At 44.4% G+C, this 20,918-nt stretch overlaps 1 protein-coding gene across 1 annotated transcript in view; it reads left to right on the plus strand.

Annotated features, from left to right (window-relative positions):
* SPATA17 (spermatogenesis associated 17) overlaps window positions 1-15,801 on the plus strand; it is a 173,148-nt gene extending 157,347 nt beyond the window's left edge. Inside the window, exon 10 of the mRNA XM_033099356.1 lies at window positions 15,779-15,801. Within this exon, the coding sequence (XP_032955247.1) occupies window positions 15,779-15,786 (8 nt within the window). The 3' untranslated portion in view covers window positions 15,787-15,801. The remainder of the gene's footprint in view (window positions 1-15,778) is intronic.
* Window positions 15,802-20,918: the final 5,117 nt, after the last annotated feature.

Raw genomic sequence — 20,918 nt, forward strand, 5'->3', positions numbered from 1 at the left:
CCTTTCCACAGGAGTTCACAGTCAACCTCTCTGGGCTAGCCCCACACTAGGGGCTGCTTGACATGTGTGACAGCAGAATTTTGGCCTCCATGACCTTCACCCTCTGGTGTTTTGCCCATGAATATGTCCTGTTGCATGGCAACGGGAACTTCGCGGCTGTAACTGATGTCCCTAACCAGGGGCTTAGGAAAGGGCGACTCTCCTGCATTATTCTGGCCCGCCCAATGTAATTATGTGAGCCCTTAAAAGCAGGCCTTTTTTCTTGCTAAGAGCAGAAGATGGAGGGAGACATGTGGGAATTGTGAGACGGGCATGAATTCTACCAGTAACCAGTGAGACTGGGAGGCCATCTGAGTCCCGGATGGTAACTACAGCCCTGGCCAACGGCTTGACATTCGCCCCGTGAGACCGTAAGCTGGGAACCCAAATGAACTGCCCTGTGCACAGACTTCTGACCTGCAGAGCTGTGAGACTATAACAAGTGTCGTTTTTTTAAGCCATTAAATCTGTGGTCATTTGTTATGGCAGAAATACACGAATACAATAAGTGGACCATGGAAGAGACAGAAACAAAGGGACATCATTCCAAAAAGGGATGAATTTACATTAGCAGGTAAGGGACTGGGAAGGGATGGGGGTTGGGGAGTCAGGATTAAATGTGAATCTCAAAGAGTAAGTTTAAAATAATCAAACTGGGCAAGGAGGTGTGCAGTGCAGAGAAATTTCCAGAGGAGAAAGCAGCTGGAGGAAGGGTAGTGGGAGGGGGAGCTCAAGATCTAGCTGAGGACCCGGACGTGCTCTAAAACACCCAGGGTCATATTCTTCTCATCTGGGTTCTGGAGGATAATTCTAGCTTAGGCTCATCCAAGGGTGGGGTTCCAGAATGAAATGTTGGCCTGAATGTCAATCCAGTGTCACTCCAAGACCGCCAGCTGAGACTAAAGATGATAAATTCCGGTTTGAGATCAATCCCAGATGAACTTGTGTGTGTGTGTGTGTGTGTGTGTGTGTGTGTGTGAAGGTCCCAGGACTGGGTCAAGTTAACACTTACCCTGGGGCTATCTCAGGCTGACCCCACCGGCAGGTGACAACTAGATGAGGAGCTGGTGCTGGAGGTTGGGTGCGAGGCAATTGGGGCAGCAGCGATGGATGCCAGGGCTCATGACTGCCAACCTTTCATTTCAGTAAAGAATATGCAGTCCACCCGCTGACTTCTCGCAGCTCTACTATACCGCAAAGACCACTGGGAAATAACGATTAATAAAATGGGCATCTTCTACTTGTGTGGAATCCGTTAGTGGCCTTGGACCTATGAGTGAGTGGCAATTTGTAAGCTTAAGTGTGATAGACAGCTCAGATGCTACAGGTCCGTGCTAAGCGGTGGAAGTGATGATTCAGTTGGCTTGTCTGATGCCCAGACCTCGGCAATGATGGCAATTGCCACGTCCTCGGTGAGATGACTGATGACTAACTTCTTTCCTAACTTCCTTCTCATCACCTGTGAAGACAGTGAGCTCCTAGGGTCAGAGGATGTGCCTCTGTGACTTCTCTGCCACCTCCTTCCTCTGCAGTCACACAGGTACTTTATAAATGTTCTCTGATTGTAGTGAGACTAAGGAAGACAAAAAATGGTTTCTACTTGGAAGCCACATCCAGCAAACTGCTGGAGGTCCTTTGGTGAGTTCGGTCTTTAAAACCGCCATCCACCTGCATGCGCTCAAACATCACATTTTTATGTAACACTAGAGCAGATTTTAAGCATCTTCTATTTCGGAAAGGGTATGGGATTGAGTGGGGCATCTTTAACAGTAGGTTTTCCAAGCACAGATTGGGGATGCAAAGAAGTTCGCAGCAGAGGCAGGGAAAGGAGAGCGTGGGGACTGTTTGGGACCTAACAAATGTCTTCAATGAGTGACATCTGTCCTATTCAAAAGGAACAGCAGTTTTCAATGTAACATTTTGTGATGACGTTCAACCCAGTCTCTGTGACTTAAACTCAAGAAGGCAGAGTGAAGCCAGTAGTGGCCGTGGAGTCAGGAAGACATGAGTTTGAGCTCTGGCTCCACTCTCGACTAATTGTACCTGTACCTGTGAGTGCCGTGAAGATTTGGGGAGAGAATGTGTGTGAACGTGTTTGCGAGGTGCGTTGTAGACGTGCTCGGTGCTTGTGTCTCCCCATCGTGTCATTCCTCCTCTGGTGTCTTTGAGAGCCCTGGAGGACAACTGGCGTGGCTGTCCTGCCATGGCAAATAGTGCGGGTGTTTTTCCTCCTTGGGGGAGGGAGGGCAGCAGGGAAAAGTCTGCCAAGTGGCCAGTAGCCTGAAAATGTGCGCAATTTGTGGACATTATTTCACTTGTGTCTTCTCCTCTACAAACGAGAGCCAGTCTGTCACCTTCGCTCAGGCATCCTGCGCTCACCATCATGTCCGTCACACATATGGTGCCTGGCAGGGGGCACCTCCACTCCACGGCCCTTTCTGGAGAGCATCTGCTAACCCTGCCAGCCTGATGCCTTCCAACCTCAGCATCACCTCTCCCAGGTTTCTTGCTGAATCAACCAATTAGCTCGAATCGTCTCTGACTGCTCTGAACTATGCCTTGTTAAAACATGGGTGGATGGGGACCTGGTGAAGAAGTCCAAAAGTCACTCCAAGAGAACCGAGCCTCCTGATACAGCCCTGATGCCAACATTTCTCTCCCACTTAATGCAGTTAGAGATTTCAGTGCTCAAGGTTGTCACTTTGACTTCTGGAAGAATCTCGGTAGAGATTCTGAGCAACGCCTTCACTGAAGCATTTCTCACGACATTTCCTCCAAGATCTTTCCACAACTGAAAAATTACATGGCACGATTTATTTTGAAAAAGAAAAATAAATAATTGACTCTCAGCTCGGACGATCAATGCTGCATTACAGATTATCGTCAACAGCTGCAGCTGAGCTCTCGCTGTTCCTGTGACAGTCCCAGTACCCATGTCCCAGGATCAAATAGTCACTAAAGTTTCCCTAGTTCTGTGTCTGCCTGTGAAGAGGACTGAACTCTCTCTGAGACAATAGGGTCCCTTGCACTTTCCCAAGGAAGCTGCCATCGGGTACCCTGCACATGTGAAGCAGAGGCGTCTGGGCATTCTTGGGAAATCTGTCCAGGGACATGGCATGGTGCCTTTTTTTGAATTGTTGTCTTGCCTTGATTCTAAATACTTGTTTTATTTCCTAAGATTCTATTGAGGAACATACAAAATCTAAATAGGAGCTTAACACTAAGGAAAGCCAATAAAAGCACGCTTTATAGAATACATAAAAGAGTTTCATAAGTTCCAAAATGGCCCTTTGGAGGTTATTGATTCTTTATAAGTGAAATATTCCCATTAATAGATTACCCTTCTCTACCACTGATGTTTATTATCCCACTTGAGAGCTCTTCTGGTTTGTTACACTTAGAATGTGTACGTAGGATGTGTACATAGGATGTTCCAAGCAAATCTTTCAGTCATTTCCTCACGCCTACTCTTCAGACTTCTACCAATGAAAACTTCCGCCAACACAACACAAACAAAACCTACCTTTTAAAGATGATAGCTGCCTTAATTATTTACAAATTGCTTTGATATCACTGTTGAGATCGTTAAGGGGATCAAGCAAAAATACATACAAACTGAGACTTTTCTCTCTATTCAAACTATTTCCTCTGACCAAATGAATTATTTTAGGTTTGCATCATCAGTGTAATTAGTGCATATGGTCCAGCTGTGAAGAAATAGCTGAGGACTCCTAACTTATTATTAATTAGGCTCATTAAAATGCAGGTAAGAGAACGTTGCCTAGGTAAACAATACCTTATGTCAAAAAGTCATTACTTGACAAGAGCTAGTCTTCCTAACCAAAGTCATTACCGATATTTTGTGGAGGGAATTTTCTTTTTTCTTTTTTTTTTTTTTTTATGGCGCCATGGGTGCCAGTTAACTACTTTTGACTGACATCAAGGACAGACGTGCAGAGCTGGAAGGAGCCAGTGGTACAGCACAGCAATTCTTTTCACATCATTTCAAAATACGTCTGGGGGAGGTTAAAGGTTGACAGCCCAATGACAGGCCTTCTTCAACTGCCGTGGTGTCACAGCAGGAGCGTGTCAGGAAAATTTCCTTAGCCCCTCTGAATTTCTTACATGTTCACATTTCTTTTCCTGTCTCACAAGGAGGGAGGGATTGGCAGCTTGGTGACAAACACCTGGGAAAGAGAAATGTGCATTGTCCCTGTTAGGAAGGGGGGTGGTGGTGAGGGGGAAGGCTCTTGCGTTCAAGTGGGAAGTGTCTCCCGATATCTTGCCAACTTGGAGGGGACGGCAGGCTACAGGGACATTGTCCACTGGCCCTGTGCTCTCTATTTTGGGGCACTTCTCCCAGGGAGTACATAGAGTAGCTGTGGCCTCTGCCCCCTGGAAACGCGGCTCCACAGCCTGGTGACTCAGGAGTTAGCTCAGCTGACTTGGTGGGGACCTTCCCTGTCCAAGGAGTGCTGAGACCACAAGCTTCATAAGACACAGCAAATGAACACCGAGCTTCCCTCCTCAGGCCCGGGAGAGCGCCCAGCTTCAGGGTCCGATGCATAGTCAGTGTCTTTGAAGGTCTTAGGTATTATTATTCCCCAGGTACCAACTTCTCTCTAGAGTTCTTTGTTTGAAAGCTACAGAAACAGCAGTGCACACACCAGCTGATTTCCAGAGCTCTAGAAATGTTCCCCTGTCTTTAAAAGTCCGTTCACGCGTCAGTATAAATCACTACAGGGATGCAGGCTCTGGTCTAAATGGATCAAAAGAGCCTATTGACAGATGCTGAAATGAGTGTCTACCTTTAACACCGGGTCAATTGATAAGTGTCTGACCTAGACTTTTGACTGACATGAAGAGCTGTCAAGAAGAAATCGTCTTTTCCAGTGATGACAGTGAGGCAGGAGGGGAGGAGAGGGAGGAAAAGGAAACCCAGGGAAGGACCTCACGCCCTGGTGGACACATCTGTGTCCCCCCAGGTGCACCCCCAGCAACTGCAAGTTTGCTGATTATATTCCGTACCTGTGCTGGGTGAAAGATAGGGCGATTCCGGTGAAATCTGAGAGCTCCATGAATGAAACTAGAAAGAAATTAAAGTTCATCTCGATCAAATAAAACCTTATTACCAATATTATTTTTAATCCCTGTTTCACAATGACTACAAGAAAAAAAGTTTATAGTAAAATTTTCCCATGCAATCACAGAGGAAAATTTGCAGCCTTCAACAAAAACATGCATGGGAATATGAGAGTATTCCAGAACAGCTAATCTGTGCTGTTCCTACTTTAGCATTTGGGCATATGACTTCTGCAAGGGGCAGTGGTGTTATGTGTGTCCTATTTTTGTAACATCATTTATTCTCTATTTTAATCCCACTGATATCGGAAAGGTATTTCATTTAGGTGCCTCCATGTGTCCAGCAGCTGTAACTGTACAGTTCAGCTTTTCACTTTTGAGTTGTGATTCTGCAGCCTGAGAGCAGCAGGTTTCCATTGTTAAATCATGCGGTTTCCCAAACTCGGAATGCCCTTCACTTGATGGCTGGTGCCACTTTTACTCTTAGATGCCTCTTTCCCAACCAGATGCTGTGCTAACCAACTTTCTCATTGATTCTTCAAGTATGTCTAGTGGTCCCCACAACCCATCATACTTTGTGATGAACCTCTTTGTAAATATCCTTACTTGGGCATACCATCTATTGGGGCCTTGTCTATACAAGGCTCCAATATGTACATCTCCTCCCTGTGTCCCCAAGAAATTTATTCTATGTCTACTTGGAAATCAGACAGGTTCACAATACAGACTGAGTTCTGGAGGGAAAAATGTCCAAACACTCGCCTCTCATAGTGCAGGAGTCGAAAAAAGCCCAGATTTCCCTGTTGTACAAGAGTGCAATCCTATATAATCTTTCCATTAGTGCCCACTGGCATTTTACATATACTATTAAATCTAATATAATTCTTACAACACTCTTCTAAGATAGGTATTGTTTTCATCCCATTTTTATGGATGAGGAAACAGAGACTAAGGTTAGTACCTTCCCTGAAGTCACACAGTTAATGGCGGAAGTTGAAAGTGGCCAGCGGCAATGGAATTCTTGGGTAAACTTGGCAGTCTGTGAAAATGGCCGAGGCTGAGATGGCTTAGAGGACATTCCAAAGACATCTTGTATTTTACGTTTTTCCAAAACATAGAGAGTTTTAAAACGTTCCATTCTATATGAAATAGGTCTATGATGACATCAAAACTAGCCGTGTCAGGAAGACTTGCAAATCCAATTGCTGACTTGACATCTCCACTTGGATGCCTAAGTGTACCTCAAACTTAGCGTGACCCAAATGAAACTCTGTATACCACCCCCATTGCAAACCTGCTTCTCCTGCAATCATTTCCTCTCTGTAAATGGCAACTCCATTTTTCCAGTTGCTTAGGCTAAAAGGATCGTCTTTGATCCTTCTCTTTCTGTCACAACTCTCATTTATCTGGTGTGAAAACCCCATTGGTTGTCTGTGGTGGGTTGAATAGTGTTACCCTAATATCCGTGTCTACCGAGAACCTCAGGATGTGACTTTATTTGGAAATAGGGTCTTTGTAGATGTAATTAGTTCAGGATAGTGATGACGTCATACAGCGTTAGGGTGGGCCCTCAATCCAATGACTGCTGACCTTAGGAGATGAGGAGAAGGCACAGGGACACAGAGAAGATGACGATGTGACAATGGAGGCCGAGATTGGAGTTGTGTTGCCCAAGTCCTTACCGTAGCCTCCAGGACCCCACGAAATCTGGCCCCTGTGGCCTCTTTGATATCATCTCCTACTACTTTTTTTTACTTTCTCACTGCCCTCTGTCCACTCTGTCCACAGTGGCCTCCATGCACCTCCTCCAACATGTCAGGCTTGTTTCCGCTTCCAGCCTCTTGTGTTGGCTGCTTCCTTTGCCCAGACGCCTCTACCTTCTGATATCCTCAGGGCTCACTCCTTCACTTCCCTCAAACCTTTGTTCAGAGGTCATCTTCTCAATTATTTTAAAACTCCTTTTAAATAGCACCCTCCTACACACACAGACTCTTGGAGATTATATATATATGTAATTATATATATATATATTTATTATATATATATTATATATATTATATATATTATATATATATATATATATAATATATATATTATATTGAGAGTTGTTATATATATATATTATATATATATAATCTCCAAGAGTCTGTATATTTGCCTCAGGGATGAGAACAAATTAATTAGTTACAAATATGAAAAAGAGATGACAAATTTCGGAACGATTTACGGAACTGGTAACCAAACCCTCATGGCAAATGAGGGGACTCACTTTACTTGTGACCAGAAGGCTTCCAATGGGCATCTGGAGGAAAGAGCCGTTCGCTTCTGCACATCGCCAGTGGTGTAGCTGCCCTGTCTGGCTTCCTGGCCCCTGCACCTCAGCAAATACCGTCATGGTAAGACAGTTCTGTTTCTGGCCAAAGAAATGTTCAGTAACTGAGAACTGCTTCAGCCTTGCCTGACATCTTCCTCTGTTTGTTCATGAAATGGTTGTGCCTTTATCCCAGAGGTTGGGGAAATTACCTTTTAAAGGCCTCATCTAACTTTCCTCTGAGCTAAAAAGGTCCATTTTCCCCTGAGCTAAAAGGTACGTCTCCAGTAAAATTTGTTATCATTTTCCTTTCTGTTTCAGTGCCGGAAATTTGTTATCAAAATGCTTCCCTGACCTTCTCCTTCCCTCTCCATCACACACTGACACATCCAGCCTAAATTTGCGTCTTGCATCACCTCAGGAAACTCATGGCTAATTTCATTATTTGGGAGAGAAAAATGCAAATGAAGCCAGACAGCTGGTGCTTTCCTCGCGGCTGCGAGTGATGGAGGGGCCGAGGCCGACCTCATCAGAGACCCTCACACCGTCCTGCTCAGACAGGCCCTGGCGGGGGGAGAGCAGAGAGGCTGCGGGAGCAGCAGGAACAGATGGCTAGGAAGGGAAAAAGATGGAGAAGCCCAACTTGCTGGAGAGACTGGGGAAAGGTGGAATGTCAGTTGCCTGGGCAGTCAGATGGAGCCCACAGGACAGGGATGGGGCCTCCGTGATCCTTAAACACCGCCTCTTGCTTCAGGGCACAGGGAACTCTGGACGCAGTGGAACGATGTTCGTCGTCTGACAACGGCACCCGGGATTCTTCCGCGCGGGCCTGCAGGGCCAGGCCCCCATTCCACTCGTGGTTTGTGTACACTCAATTTCTGCTTTCTGCCAAAAAGGAATTTCTGCTTTCTGCCAAAAAGGAGATATCGATAGAGACAGAGATACGAAGAGAGAGGAAAGGGGAGTGAGAGCCCATTTCTTGCCCCTTGAATGAATGTCAGTCTGCAAACCCCCGCGTGCAATATGTCTAACTTTATTTTTCTATAACTGAACTCAGTTCTGTTTTCTGGTCATGCCCTGCTGGAGGGACGGAAAGTTTATTTCATTCAGCATCCTCCCTTCCGCTCGAATTCATGGAAATATGGGGAGACTTAGAAAGTTCCAAGGGAGGGGCATTAAGTTTTCGTGTCGTCGTCGGTCCGCTTTATTATTTGCTGAGAAACCCGTCATCCCTTCAGCCCACGGTCAGTGGCCCATGCTGATTGCTGTCCAAGGGCCTTCCTGGGCGCCCTTAGTCCTCTTTCTTGCAGGTCCTTCTGGCTTGCACAGCTATGAGTCTAGGGCGCCAGGGCTGGGCCAGGCTAGGGAAACGCTGTGGGCTGCGTCAGGCTCCATCTAGCCTTTTGACTTGGGTTCATTGAGATCATTCTGTTCCTGGCTCATTTCCTCAAAGGCACAAGGCAGGGGCAGGTTCTGCCGATACCCACGCACCCTTGACTTCCCTGCTACGCCTACTCAGAGAAACCTCATCTATTCTGGGTCAGAAATCCAGTTCTCGCTCATTCTCTAGTCTCCCAAGCTTTCAACCAAGGCCTGGGCTCAAGGAAAATACAAGATACACCCCCACTCTGCAATGGTGGTTAGTATTTCCAAGGTATTTACTTATCATACAGAAAAGAAAAAAATACGGGCCTGGAAAATGGGTGCCTCCAATCAAATCTAACTGGGATGGATCTGGGATCCAGGTCTCCTTGAGCTAGTCCATTAGCAGATGGGGTGTTTTAGGTTGGATAAGACCACCCTTGTTCACCCCACACTCTCTGGTCCTGTCAACTGTCTCCGAGGCCCCTGAGGCCTCCCAGCGAACTTAACACACATTGTGGTCTGAGAATGGGGCTCCTGTGGCTCAGTTTATACCAGGACGGGCACCTAAAATCCTGGAAATACTGAATGCAGCCTAAACTGCAGGGTCAACATCGTTGGCAGCGTAGGGAGACGGGAAGGGACGAGGAGCTTGATACACAGATCTAATCGTGGCCTTCAAATGGCCCACTGACGGGAAGCCCCTTCCGGAGAGGGCTTGTGGGAGACATACTCATCTCTTTCCACTGGGCCTTTTACATTTCATAACACGTTCACTTGGCTTATCTGGCTTTGTATTCACAGCACCTCTGTAAATTAGGGTTGTTTTAAAAGCCAGGAGCAAAACAAAAGTGTGATAAGGGGTAAGAGGACCAGTAGCAGCCCTCGGGGGCTCAGCTGGGTCTCCCAAGTCCCCTCATTCTTGCGCTGGGTTCTCTTCTGGTCTCCTCCCTGCCACCTCACAGCGCAAGGCCCAGCAAGCTTTCTCCTCTTCCTCTCCTAATCGCCGGCACCTAATCCTATTGGCATCACTTAGCGAGAAAGTCCTTCCTGGTTCCTGGCCCCTGATCAATGGGATGCAAAGAGTACTGTACCCATGTGAAATCCTCAATTCTTCCCTCTGCTAAATATGCTTTGAATAACTCTGGTCTTTGAGAAACTGACCTGGCTGCTGGATGGCAGCGCTATTATGTCTTTTGTAGCAATGATGTAGAAATCATCCCACTTTTTTAAACCATTTTGGGGCACATGCAGAGTAAAGTATAAATGCCTGCTGATGTCTATATACTCGTATGCATACCACAGTTTCTCTAAAATTATCTCCCCTCAAAAAAAAAATCAAAGGCTTTGATCTCTATTAATCCTGATAATATTCAGGGGGAAGGGGAAACTGAGGCACAATAGATGTTTTGGCTCCGTCATGAGTCATGGAAAGAAGCCAGAGCTTTCAAATTCAGTTATCTTGGTTCATATGCCTTTTGACTCTTAACTACTTTTCTTTTTTTTTTTTTAATACACATTTTGGCCCTATGGGCTGTGATGCACGCTGACCCGTGTTGTTGTGTTACCATTTATCCTCTTTTCTTGGGTGAGGACCGTGAAGCTCTGAAAGGCTAAGTCACTTGGGCCAGCCCGCAGGGACTTCTCACTGTCCCTTCTGCCTCTGCCACCTGCACGTGCAGGGGCCCCACTTCTGAGCTCTGATCAACTGCTTCAGGCCTCCCTTTCAGGGAGAGGCAGCTGCGGCGAAGTTGTGTAAATACTGTAATAGAATTTGTTAACCACTTCCACATGATTCTCAAAGTAAATGTCACAGCGCATTGTAACCGTGAGCTAACAACACGTTCGCGGGTTCTCATTCTCATTTAATTCACTTTTCCAATACTGAGGTTCCTGCAATGCCTGCAAGGACGGGCGCGTTCAGTGAATTACTCAGCAGCTGAGCCATTTATTTCTTCAGTTCTCCCCTGCTGCCTCCCTCGGTGGTTTTTGAAGTTTAGTTATTGCTACGCTCTCTCTCATGCTGCATCCCAGGGAGAATGTAGCAGTTGGTTTAAAAAGCAGTCAAATCCGCACATTCGGGCCACAGTGGTAAAAAGTGACCCCACTCAAGAGTCCACTGCCCACTTTATCTGCAGCTGTGCCCACGTGCAGAGATGGAAGCACAGGCTGAGGGGCTAGCTCGGCACTTGCCTCGCCGGATACTGCTGTGGGTTCCACTGTGCCCCCCGGCCCTTCTCCCCCAATTCATACGTGGAAGTCCTAACCCCTAGGGCCTCAGAATGTGGTCTTCAGTGTCACTACAGATGTAATTAGTCACGATGAGCTCATGCTGGAGTAGCGGGGACCCTTAACCGAGTAAGACTCTTGTCATTAGACAAAGAGGAAATGTGGGTACAGAAGCAACCACTCGGGGAGAGTGCCATGTAAAGACTGAAGTTGTGGTACCACCAGCTAAGGCGCCAGCAGAGCTGGGAGAGATGCCTGGAACAGAGCCTTCTCGCGAGCCTTCCGAGGGCGAATGGCCCCTTTGGCACCTTCATCTCACACTTCTCGCATCCAGGCCTGTGAGACAATCCATTTCTGTTGTTTAAGCAAGTCACTTTGTTATGGCAGCCCTAGGAAACTAGAGATACTATGTGTGATTTCATCCACACTTTTCCCGTTCTTCCCACCCAAAAAGCCTCTGGAAAAGCCCCAAGAATCCTGGGAAGCCCCACAGCTCTGGGACCCGGTGATGGCTTCAAAGGATGGGCTTTCTGCCCTCTTAGACCCAGTGCCCAGTGCTGGGGACTCTGGACAGAGGGAAAATCCCAGAGTTCCCTTGTGGAGCTCCAGGGAGAAGGGTCTAGAGGAGCACAGTTTTAGCCAAATTCTATCTACCCTGGCCTACACTGACCTGTCCACAGTGCCATGACCTCCCCTCCTGTATCCTGGAGCCCCCTGCACACTTGGACCGTACAACTGTGCTCTGGCTGCAGCCCAAAGCGGCACAGACTTCCGGTTAGGAGTGTGCAGTGGTGATATTATCAGTGTTACGTTGCTCGTCCCATCATCCGTGTATCGTCACTGCAGTTACCTGTTCATTTGTGTACTCTGCCCACGTATGTGGTGTGCATGTATGTCCGTGAGATCACGTCGTGCCCAGCAGGTGACAACGTGTCAGTACATAATCTGGCCCCAAAGCTGAACTGAGCCTCCCCCCCCCCCCCCCACCGACAACCCTGGTCGTGTATGTGGTTTCCCACCCCCAGCTATGCCAACGTGTCGTCTTCACTTAGAAGCCCATCCTCCTCCCTCCGCAGGTCCAAACCCCTCCATCTTTTTCAGATTCTGTCTCTCCTTGAATCATTTCGGAATGTGCCTGTGCTAACTCAAGCACTTTATCTGAGCTTCTGTGTCCCGTTAGCGTTCCACAAAGGCCTTTCCCGATGTGCCCCTGCCTCCATCCTCCCATGCTTTCAGGACCCACCTCTGTGTTCACGTCCTGTTCTTTCCTCATAGCTGTCATCACAGCCACACACAAGTCTGTCCCGTCCTCTGAACGCACGTGGCTGGTAACACCCACGTCCTTCTGAACAGGCCCCTCCTGACTCCGAGAATGTTCTCCCCTCTCCTTAATCTGATTAAGATATATTTTCCTTCAAAGCCAACTCAAGCATCAGTCTCCCAGGAGGACATTCACGGCCCCCATTTTGCAATTTCCCTTCCCTGTACCCCAACACCACCCTGCACACCTGCCCTTACTGTCTGTATGGTTCTGTGATTTTCCAAATCTTCTCTGTCTCACCTTAGACTTTGCCTCCAGTGAGTCCAGTGAGGGCCATGGGAAGAAGGGAGAGAGATAGAGACAGAGAGAGAGAGAGAGAGAGAGAGAGAGAGAGAGAGAGAGAGAGAGAGAGAGAGAGAGAGAGATGGGGACAGGGACAGGTAGGTAAATGTACAGGTACATACAGCTTCCATAAAAATAAAATGCTTTGTCATGTGAGATTTAGGTTTGTTGGTGTTTTTTTTTCTTCTTCTTTCAATTAACGGAAGGCAGTAAAGGACAATAATTAAAAAGCTTTAGAATTTTTACAAAAATATGGTGAGGAGGCAGCTTTCTGTTTTAAACGTTCCCTTCCCACATTTCCCAAGGAATCAGCCCAGTGGTTTTAAAACTAGGGGGCAGCCTGCAGGCGCTTGGAGCCAGACTCACAGAAGGGCCCCGTTTCTCACTCGGCTTCCCGCGCGGGCCGCCGGGCCGAGTTGAGTGGACCGTGGGCGCCCCCGAGCCTCTGTGTGCCCGTAGCCACGGCCGACCTGGGCGTGCACTGCCCGGCCGCACACACGACGCTGTGCCAATCTCCGGCCTCCCCGCCGTGAGAGCCAGCGAGAGGACCAATTAGTGCAAGCTGTGCTGTGGAGATGGGTCCTCCGAGGACCCAAACCCGTCCCTGTTCTCTTGGCAGAGGCCACGGGAAGGGCCGTCAGATGTCAGCAGCTTTCCATCACTCCCACCCGGCACAGAGGGACTTCCCCGGCACCTGGCCCAGACGCAGCCTGGCTGCAGGAACTGCTCACTGGATTCCCGCCGCCTTCCTGCAACACAGACCTTCAGATCCCTTCTTGGATGTAGAACCAGTTGGATATGGGTACATTTGGCTCTTTTAATCCAAGGCAGGACTTTAAGAAAATAAACCTATGGCTCTCTGGCCATATGACATGATTTTGACAACAGACTCCTTTCCCGGTTTTGATTTGATTCAACCAACAACAAACTCAGGAATACATTTTGGCTGTATTGGGAGGTGAGGCAGCTTAGAAACTCAAAGAAGTAAAATCAGGATGGTGGTATAGAATGAACCTTTTAAATGTACTATAAAAGGAGGGAAATAGATACTTCGAAGTCATGTATTATCCAAATGCAGTGTTGCATGTTGCAACTTGGAATGCAATATTTACGCTTTTTTTTCTCCCTGGCAAAATAGATAGATGTTAGGTAGATAGATAGATAGATAATATATAGATGATTGATAGATTTTATAGATGTAGATATAGATAGAGATATAGTCTTATATTATCCTCTGGAGTACAAGAGGTACAGTTCCTCACCCCAACGAAAAGAACTCTCTCTAACTCCCTAACTCACATCTAAGGACACTAACTGTACAAGAAATGGCAAGTTTTAAAAGTATATGTGAGTATAATTGTTGCGCTAGAAGTTAAGCAATAAATCACATAAGCTCAAAATCCAGAGGATTACCAACTTTCTGAGAACGGATACTTCTCAGCTTCCTCAATTCCATGACCTTTACTGCCTCTCCATTTCAGGAACCCACTTCATCCTGAAATACTCAGAACTTTTCTGTCTTAGAAGTTTTAACTAAAATCCATCACCCCCTGAACACAACTTGTAGTTGCTCCAGTTGTCTTCCTCTCATTCGCTACGTGATTCACACTATTTAGGAGAGCTTCGTATCTCGGTAACTCTCGGTAACCCTTCTCTCTCCAACCAAGTTCTAAGTTTCCTTTGTTCAACCATTATCTCACCTATGACCTAGGCCCCTCCCACCCCACCTAATGCATGCACAGACACATCAAAACTTCAATCCATATATGAAATATTGAATGGATGTGCTGGTCTGTGACCTTCCCCAATTGAAGCAGTTAGGCCGGTGGTCAGCCACTGCATTAGAAAGCTGTCATGGATGAAGACAGCCCACTCTTATTTCTCCTGTTCAAAAGCCTCAGTCTAGGTCACAGTTAAGAAAGAGCAGGAAATATACGCGATTACTTAGAATTTATTTTTTCTTGCTGACCTCCAAGGGGGATAAAAAGGAGAAAGAAGCAGGATGGGGAAGGAGACAAATGAGATATGAGTGTGTGTCGGGGGAGATAAGGGTCACGATCCTCTTACTTCAAGTATTTGGGCATCTGAAGTCACACAGTAGAGGCCCAATTTCCATAGGTGCATAGGTGCCCCGCAACCAGAACGGTCAAGGGACAATAGGCAGTAATGAGATGGGGGAGTCTCCTGCCGTCCCCAATGAGCAAAAAGAGCATTTTAAATCCCCAATGCTCCCACTAGCCCCAGGGGGGGTTGTGAAAGTTAGCTGAGCTAGCTGGGAGAGGTGCAGGGAGGTTTGCAACCGATGTGAGGAGAAGCTGAAAAGGAAGAAACAGTTTGGGCCACACAGTGGAAATCAGTCTTTATCTCTCAGCAGAAGCCCCTTGGAGATGATACACTTGAAAAACATGGGTAAGGGGAGATGAATAAGTGGAACAAAGAAGATTGTTAAGGCAGTGAAAATACTCGTTATGATATAATGATGGGTAAATGTCATTATATATTTGTCCAAATCCACAGAACGTACACCAAGAGTGAGCAACGGGCTTTGGGCAATTATGATGTGTCAACGCAGGTTTGTCAGTTGTGACAAACGTACCACTCTGGTGGGGCATGTTGATAATGGGGGAGGCTGTGTGTGAGTGGGGTACGGGGGATACGGGAACTCTCTGTACCTGCCCCTTAATATTGCTGTAACTCAAAACTGCCCTACAAAGGAAGTTTAAAAAACAAAACGTTGGGAAGAGTTACAACTCAGCGCAGTACAACATTGGACTGAAGACCTCAGCTGTTGACCAGATACCCCTCCTCCCCTGCAGGGCTGCCATGACACTATGAAAACCCCAGGAGAAGGAGGAAGGAGGACAAAGAAAAAGAAAAAAGAAAATCCTTTTCTTGCCTGAATTTAGACCTGAAATGACTGTTAAATGAGCAAATTTGACTGAGTTAACCTAGAATTATCAGATAAGTTTCCTGCCAAGAAAAAGGAACAGGAGGCTCAAGATACCAATTGAATTTAGTTATAGGGAAAAAAATACATACCTTGTCACAGAGCAGCTTTGGGGACTCAAATTTGTACTTAGCACACTTCATTGTCTTTCTGATGTGCTGACCCTTCAAAACCTCAATCTTCTAAATTCTCTTTTTATTCCCAGGCTACTGAGCCCTGCTGAAGAAAAAAAGCACACTGAATGAAGGAGGTTGGAGCCCTGGGAGGTAAGAAAAGTGAGCTTTATGTTCCACTTTCGTTTGATGGGCAGGATTAGACAAGTGAAGGAAGGAGGGGCAACCAAAGAAGAACTAATAGGTGTATAGAAAGTTGCAGTTTACAGAAAAAGCCACTTCATATGCTTCATCGCGTGCTGGATGCCCAGAACGATCTCGGGGCGAGAGAGACATCCTTTTTGCTATTGACCAAAGACATGCAGCCTATCAGCTAGTCTAGACTTGACGTTGCTTTTCTAACTTCAGCCTCACTAGCCCGTACTCAGGATCCTTCTTCCCCGCCCAGAAGTCTGCGTTTGGTTGATGCAAGTTTCCTTTAGCTCATTTGGTGTAAGAATAGCTTCCCCCTTCAGAATCCCATTGGCTGTTATTACTGTTACTCCCCTTTCACAAATGAGCAAACTGAGGCTGACTGACGTGTTCAAGGTCACGGGTCTGGTAAGACATTGAGCCTGGACTTAACAGACCCGTGGACAGGTTTTCTACTTCGTGATTCAATAGCCTATCCATTATATCCTACTAATATTAAGCTGTAATAGTACGTTATTAATGTTACCTTTTTATAGAAGCAAAATATTACCTTATTTGTGGAGAAAAGTGGATGACTGGTTGAACCTTTTTCCTCAGATTCATATGAATGTCACAGACACACCACAACATGAAGCAGTGTTATATTTGATTAGATTTCCATTTCCTTTCAATGAGCTTCACTACAATTACATATTTTAATCTGAAAAATTGAGAAATACAAATGTAATTTCTGTGAAAACGCCTAGAGTAAGTGAAGCATTATTCTCCAAGTAGGAAATGTTTCACGTCAAATGCCTATTATTTTTTACCAAAACTAATTTCTCAACATTAACTTTGAAATCAGCAGCATATTTGTCAGTTTGTTTCTTTAAATCGTTCCGCACTGGTTTTCTTCTCTCCTGTTGATAATTTTGCTGCACTTGCAATTTGATATCTCATTCATGGCTCACCCGTCTGCAAACTCTGTTTAGTGCAAAGCTTTGCAGGAATAAAAAAAAAAAAGATTCTCTTATTTGACCATGAACTTTCGATGATCTAGTTAGCGTTACTGTCAAGCATCCCGCGGTCTTTTTGAAAAGCAGGGCTTGTCCGTGCTGCCCTCTGGCCAACTTCAGTGGGACTAAAACGCTAGCAAGAGCCGTCAAACTGCCTGACGGCTTGTCACCAGCCAGGCTCTATTAATTTATACACATTTTCCACTGTTTGGCATCTACCATGATAACTCTTTTCTCTTCCAAGCGGCTCCTGTTTGCACTTAACACTTGGGTTAATTTTCATCAGAGTTTAAATTTAGCCATCAGTTATTTCAGGGGAGCTGTCAGCCAACATATGGAGAGAGGAAGAAAAAAAAAATCCTTCTGAATTTATAATACAGTGGGATCTGTTGAATGTGAAACAAAAACCAACTGCAATCTAGTGAGGCCCCGGTGGGGAGAGCAGGGTCAGCATTGAATTGCAGACTGGATTAGCTGCTCTATTCACCAGAGCCGCGTCTGGGCACCTCAGAGCTTCTTGATATATCAAAAAATGATGGAAAGACACAGTTCAATTTGTCCCCCTTTTATAAAGGATAATTAACCTGTCAGTCTTGCTACTTTAACAACTTCATTAAATTGGAGGCGAAATGGGTGCTGAGAAGTCTTGTCTTTATCCAAAAGGAACACAGGGCACTTGTATAGATGGTGGAAGAGAAAGGAAAACACATACGAGCACCCCGGTAATACTGTCTGGTTCCTGAAAAATGGAACATGCTTCTTCCAATTATGTAATAATCCTGTCTTTACTATGACCTGCTAAAAGTAATTTTCTTAACTCGGAAGGCAGACGAAATAATGTCACAGCCCAACTAGGCCATTTAAAAATTGAGGTTATAGGGTTTCAAATGCTGTTGGGCCAAACTATTTAAGACCTGGAGTGATGGCTACTAAAGGTGGACAGCATTTCACACATAATAAAAAGAAATGAAAACAGAGCTCCCTCAGCTCTCCGCACCTCCCCCTGCTCCCCATGTGCCCACCACCACACGCTGGCTTCCAGCATTTGTATCTCGGCGATAAAACATTTTTTTCACTACTGCAAAGATTCTAAACTTGAAAACACATTCATTCAAGAGAAAAAGAACACAAGGCATTCTAGTGTTGGAAACCTTAAATAATCTTAGATTTTTCTTTCTTACAGCTAATACCCTGAATAGTTTAAGTAATTGAAATAATAGTTTAATTAAGATTATAGTCATCTTCTCTTGAGAAATTCTACTCTGTGGAAATAAGTACAAAGGCACAGTAAACAATTAATTATAAAATATTTTTCAAATTTTATTAAAATCAAAATTATGTTATGTCCAGTGGAAAAGAGAATGGTTTTGTGAGGTTGGTAGGTCAGTCCTATAATAGCACGTTTAATTATTACTAATAATTTATGACAAAACGATAAAAAATTTAACTAATTATAGTAAACATAAAAGTTAATATGCTTCTCTTGTCAATAGTGTCAGGAACTCTGCACGTGAACACATAATTTTCCAAGAAAGAATTTTCTTTTTTAATTTAGAAAACATTTTGAATGATTAAAAACATTAACAAATTTATATCTTCCCAATTTAATTTTTCTTAATAATTTTTCCCATGAGATTATTAAAAAGCATTTTGTAAAGCTAACATTAGTCCTTTAAGGTTTATTCTGAATTCATGATCCTTATGAACTATGACACTTTCATTTAAAATTTATTTAAAATATTTCATTTCTGGTCATTTGTACATGTATTAGGAAAGCAAACATAGAGAAGCTCATACTTTTTTTAGTCCAGTAGATGCCATTTGCATAGATGAAAATCTTTCAATTTTATTATAAGTGATTTTTAGAAAAGAGAATGATGGTATCATTCACTAAAATATTTATATGCTTTATTTTATGAAGACATCAGAATTCATCTATGTTTTTTTTTTTAATTTGAAACACGACTTGGTGTAGCTCCTAGAATAATTAAGCTACTACAATAGCTATTCAATTAATATTTAAGAACATAACTATTCTTTTTCATACTTTTTATAATAAAAATTGCTGAATGTCATAGAGAAAATCATAAAAAAAAAGAGAGGTGACACTTCTGAAGATCATTAGCATTCAGAGATTTTCAGAGCATATTTGGTTGTATCGTGTCAATTATAGGATTTCTATTTACCTCACCTAAGGGCTGTATTTATCATAAAGAAGGCCATTCGTGGTTGGTACACTTTTTGGAAAGAGAACTGGTCTCCAAAGTGACTTTTTCCTGTTCCTGAACTCATCTGTCTGTCCAGTTAGACAATAATTAAGTGATCCATTTTGTATCGGTCCAACTTAGACCTCCGTCTGCATGCATTTGCAGAGAAGAATCAAAAGCTTGATTAGCCCTTCTCCACCAGTACTGTAAAAAGGGAACCGTGATTCAGAGTGGCAACTGTTCTTGCCACGGGTGCTTTTCCAAGTTGTACATGATCTCAAAAATCACGGCGGTGGACACATAACACCGTGAGTGCTTTCCTACAGCAATGACATTCCACCTTTTCACATATAGCACTTGGCATGTTTGCTTGCTGTGTCTTTTAGAGGAAAGACCCAAGGGCTATTGAGATTAGCTGGCTCCTCAGCTGTGTCACCCTCTCCAACTGGTCTGGCACCACGGGCACAGCAGACTGAAAAGTAAATGACTCTGATTCCGTCTGGACTAGTGTTGGGAGACTGGGAATGTTAAGAAGGAAAGCGGCATCAGTCAGAGCTTGTTGGACATTCACTGTATATAAATGAAATGGAACAGGGACGAGGGAGATGGTTTCGTGAGATTAAATTCTACTTTAGAGTCCAGGGGTAGGTTCATTTTATTGTGCTTCTGAAAGAAGTTGTGGAGTAACCCAGACCTTAATTGTGGAAACCAAGTGACTCCATGGGCCCAAAGAAAATATTCAAACGGAAACACGAGGGCCTTTTGTTAATGTGGGTTTGACAAAAATCGTCTTTCACAGTTTAGAAAGTACACCTCTCACTAAATCAAACTTTGTTCTGAATGAGGAAAGTGTTTTGATTCAGCTGTACATATCCTTCTTCTTTCTTATTCTAAGACAACAAAACACTGCTAATTTTAGAAAGACTGAGCCAAACGCTAAAATAAGCAGCTAGTACCAATAAGTAAACATGATAGGAAAGGCGATTTCCTACTGTAAAAATATATATATATATTTGTAAATTGCCTCAGATTTAATCACCATAATTTAGTAATTTTTCAAATGTAGGTCAGCCATTTGTTGGCAGTGATTTTTTTTTTTAATTTAAAGAGCACATTCTTTCACTAATAACCTTCAAATTTGGAGTCAATTTATTCCAAAGAAATACAAAATTATCAATGTTATGTAGTAAAAATTTATTGTCATCTACAATTACTATTTTTATCAATAGTAGAGCTGTAATGCGTATGACACGTTTCATAGCTTTGGCAATACAAATATGTGTTGTTATTTGAAACATCAGCTTGAGGAAGCCTTACATTTAACAAAGCTGAAGCTAGATTGTTTTGAAATTGTGACCAATTCACACACGTGCATAATTTGGGTTTGCTAAAATGCAGATTTTTTTCAGGGCACTAAGTTCAACCAAGGGTTTCTCTTTGCTTCATTTTGTGACAAATCACTAAAATTCTATGTGGCAATATGCAGCCTGCCTTTGGGGTAAGAATTTTAAATCCTCACACTCTAGGACTCATTTCTATAAATTTCTCATTTCTATAAATGTTTTGTAACCCACTGTTAGCCAACCTAGTAAGTGCCATGAAGCATCGCTCTTAGTTGAACGGTTTAGGTACAAAAGCACTGCTGGGCCCATGTTCTCTCTTACTAGCGACGGACCCAGCCAGCTCCTCTGCGAGGCCACCACCTACCAGGGAAGCCCTAGTGATCTCCCTACCCCCTCCGGTTCCATAGCAAGTAAAGTTCATTTACTATATATTCAAATACAAACTTTCTCCTGCTAGCCCTTGTCTCCCAATATGGACTTGTCTTCTCTCCCCCA

This window comes from Rhinolophus ferrumequinum, chromosome 27 (genome assembly GCF_004115265.2).
Source record: "Rhinolophus ferrumequinum isolate MPI-CBG mRhiFer1 chromosome 27, mRhiFer1_v1.p, whole genome shotgun sequence".
Lineage (NCBI taxonomy): Eukaryota > Metazoa > Chordata > Mammalia > Chiroptera > Rhinolophidae > Rhinolophus > Rhinolophus ferrumequinum.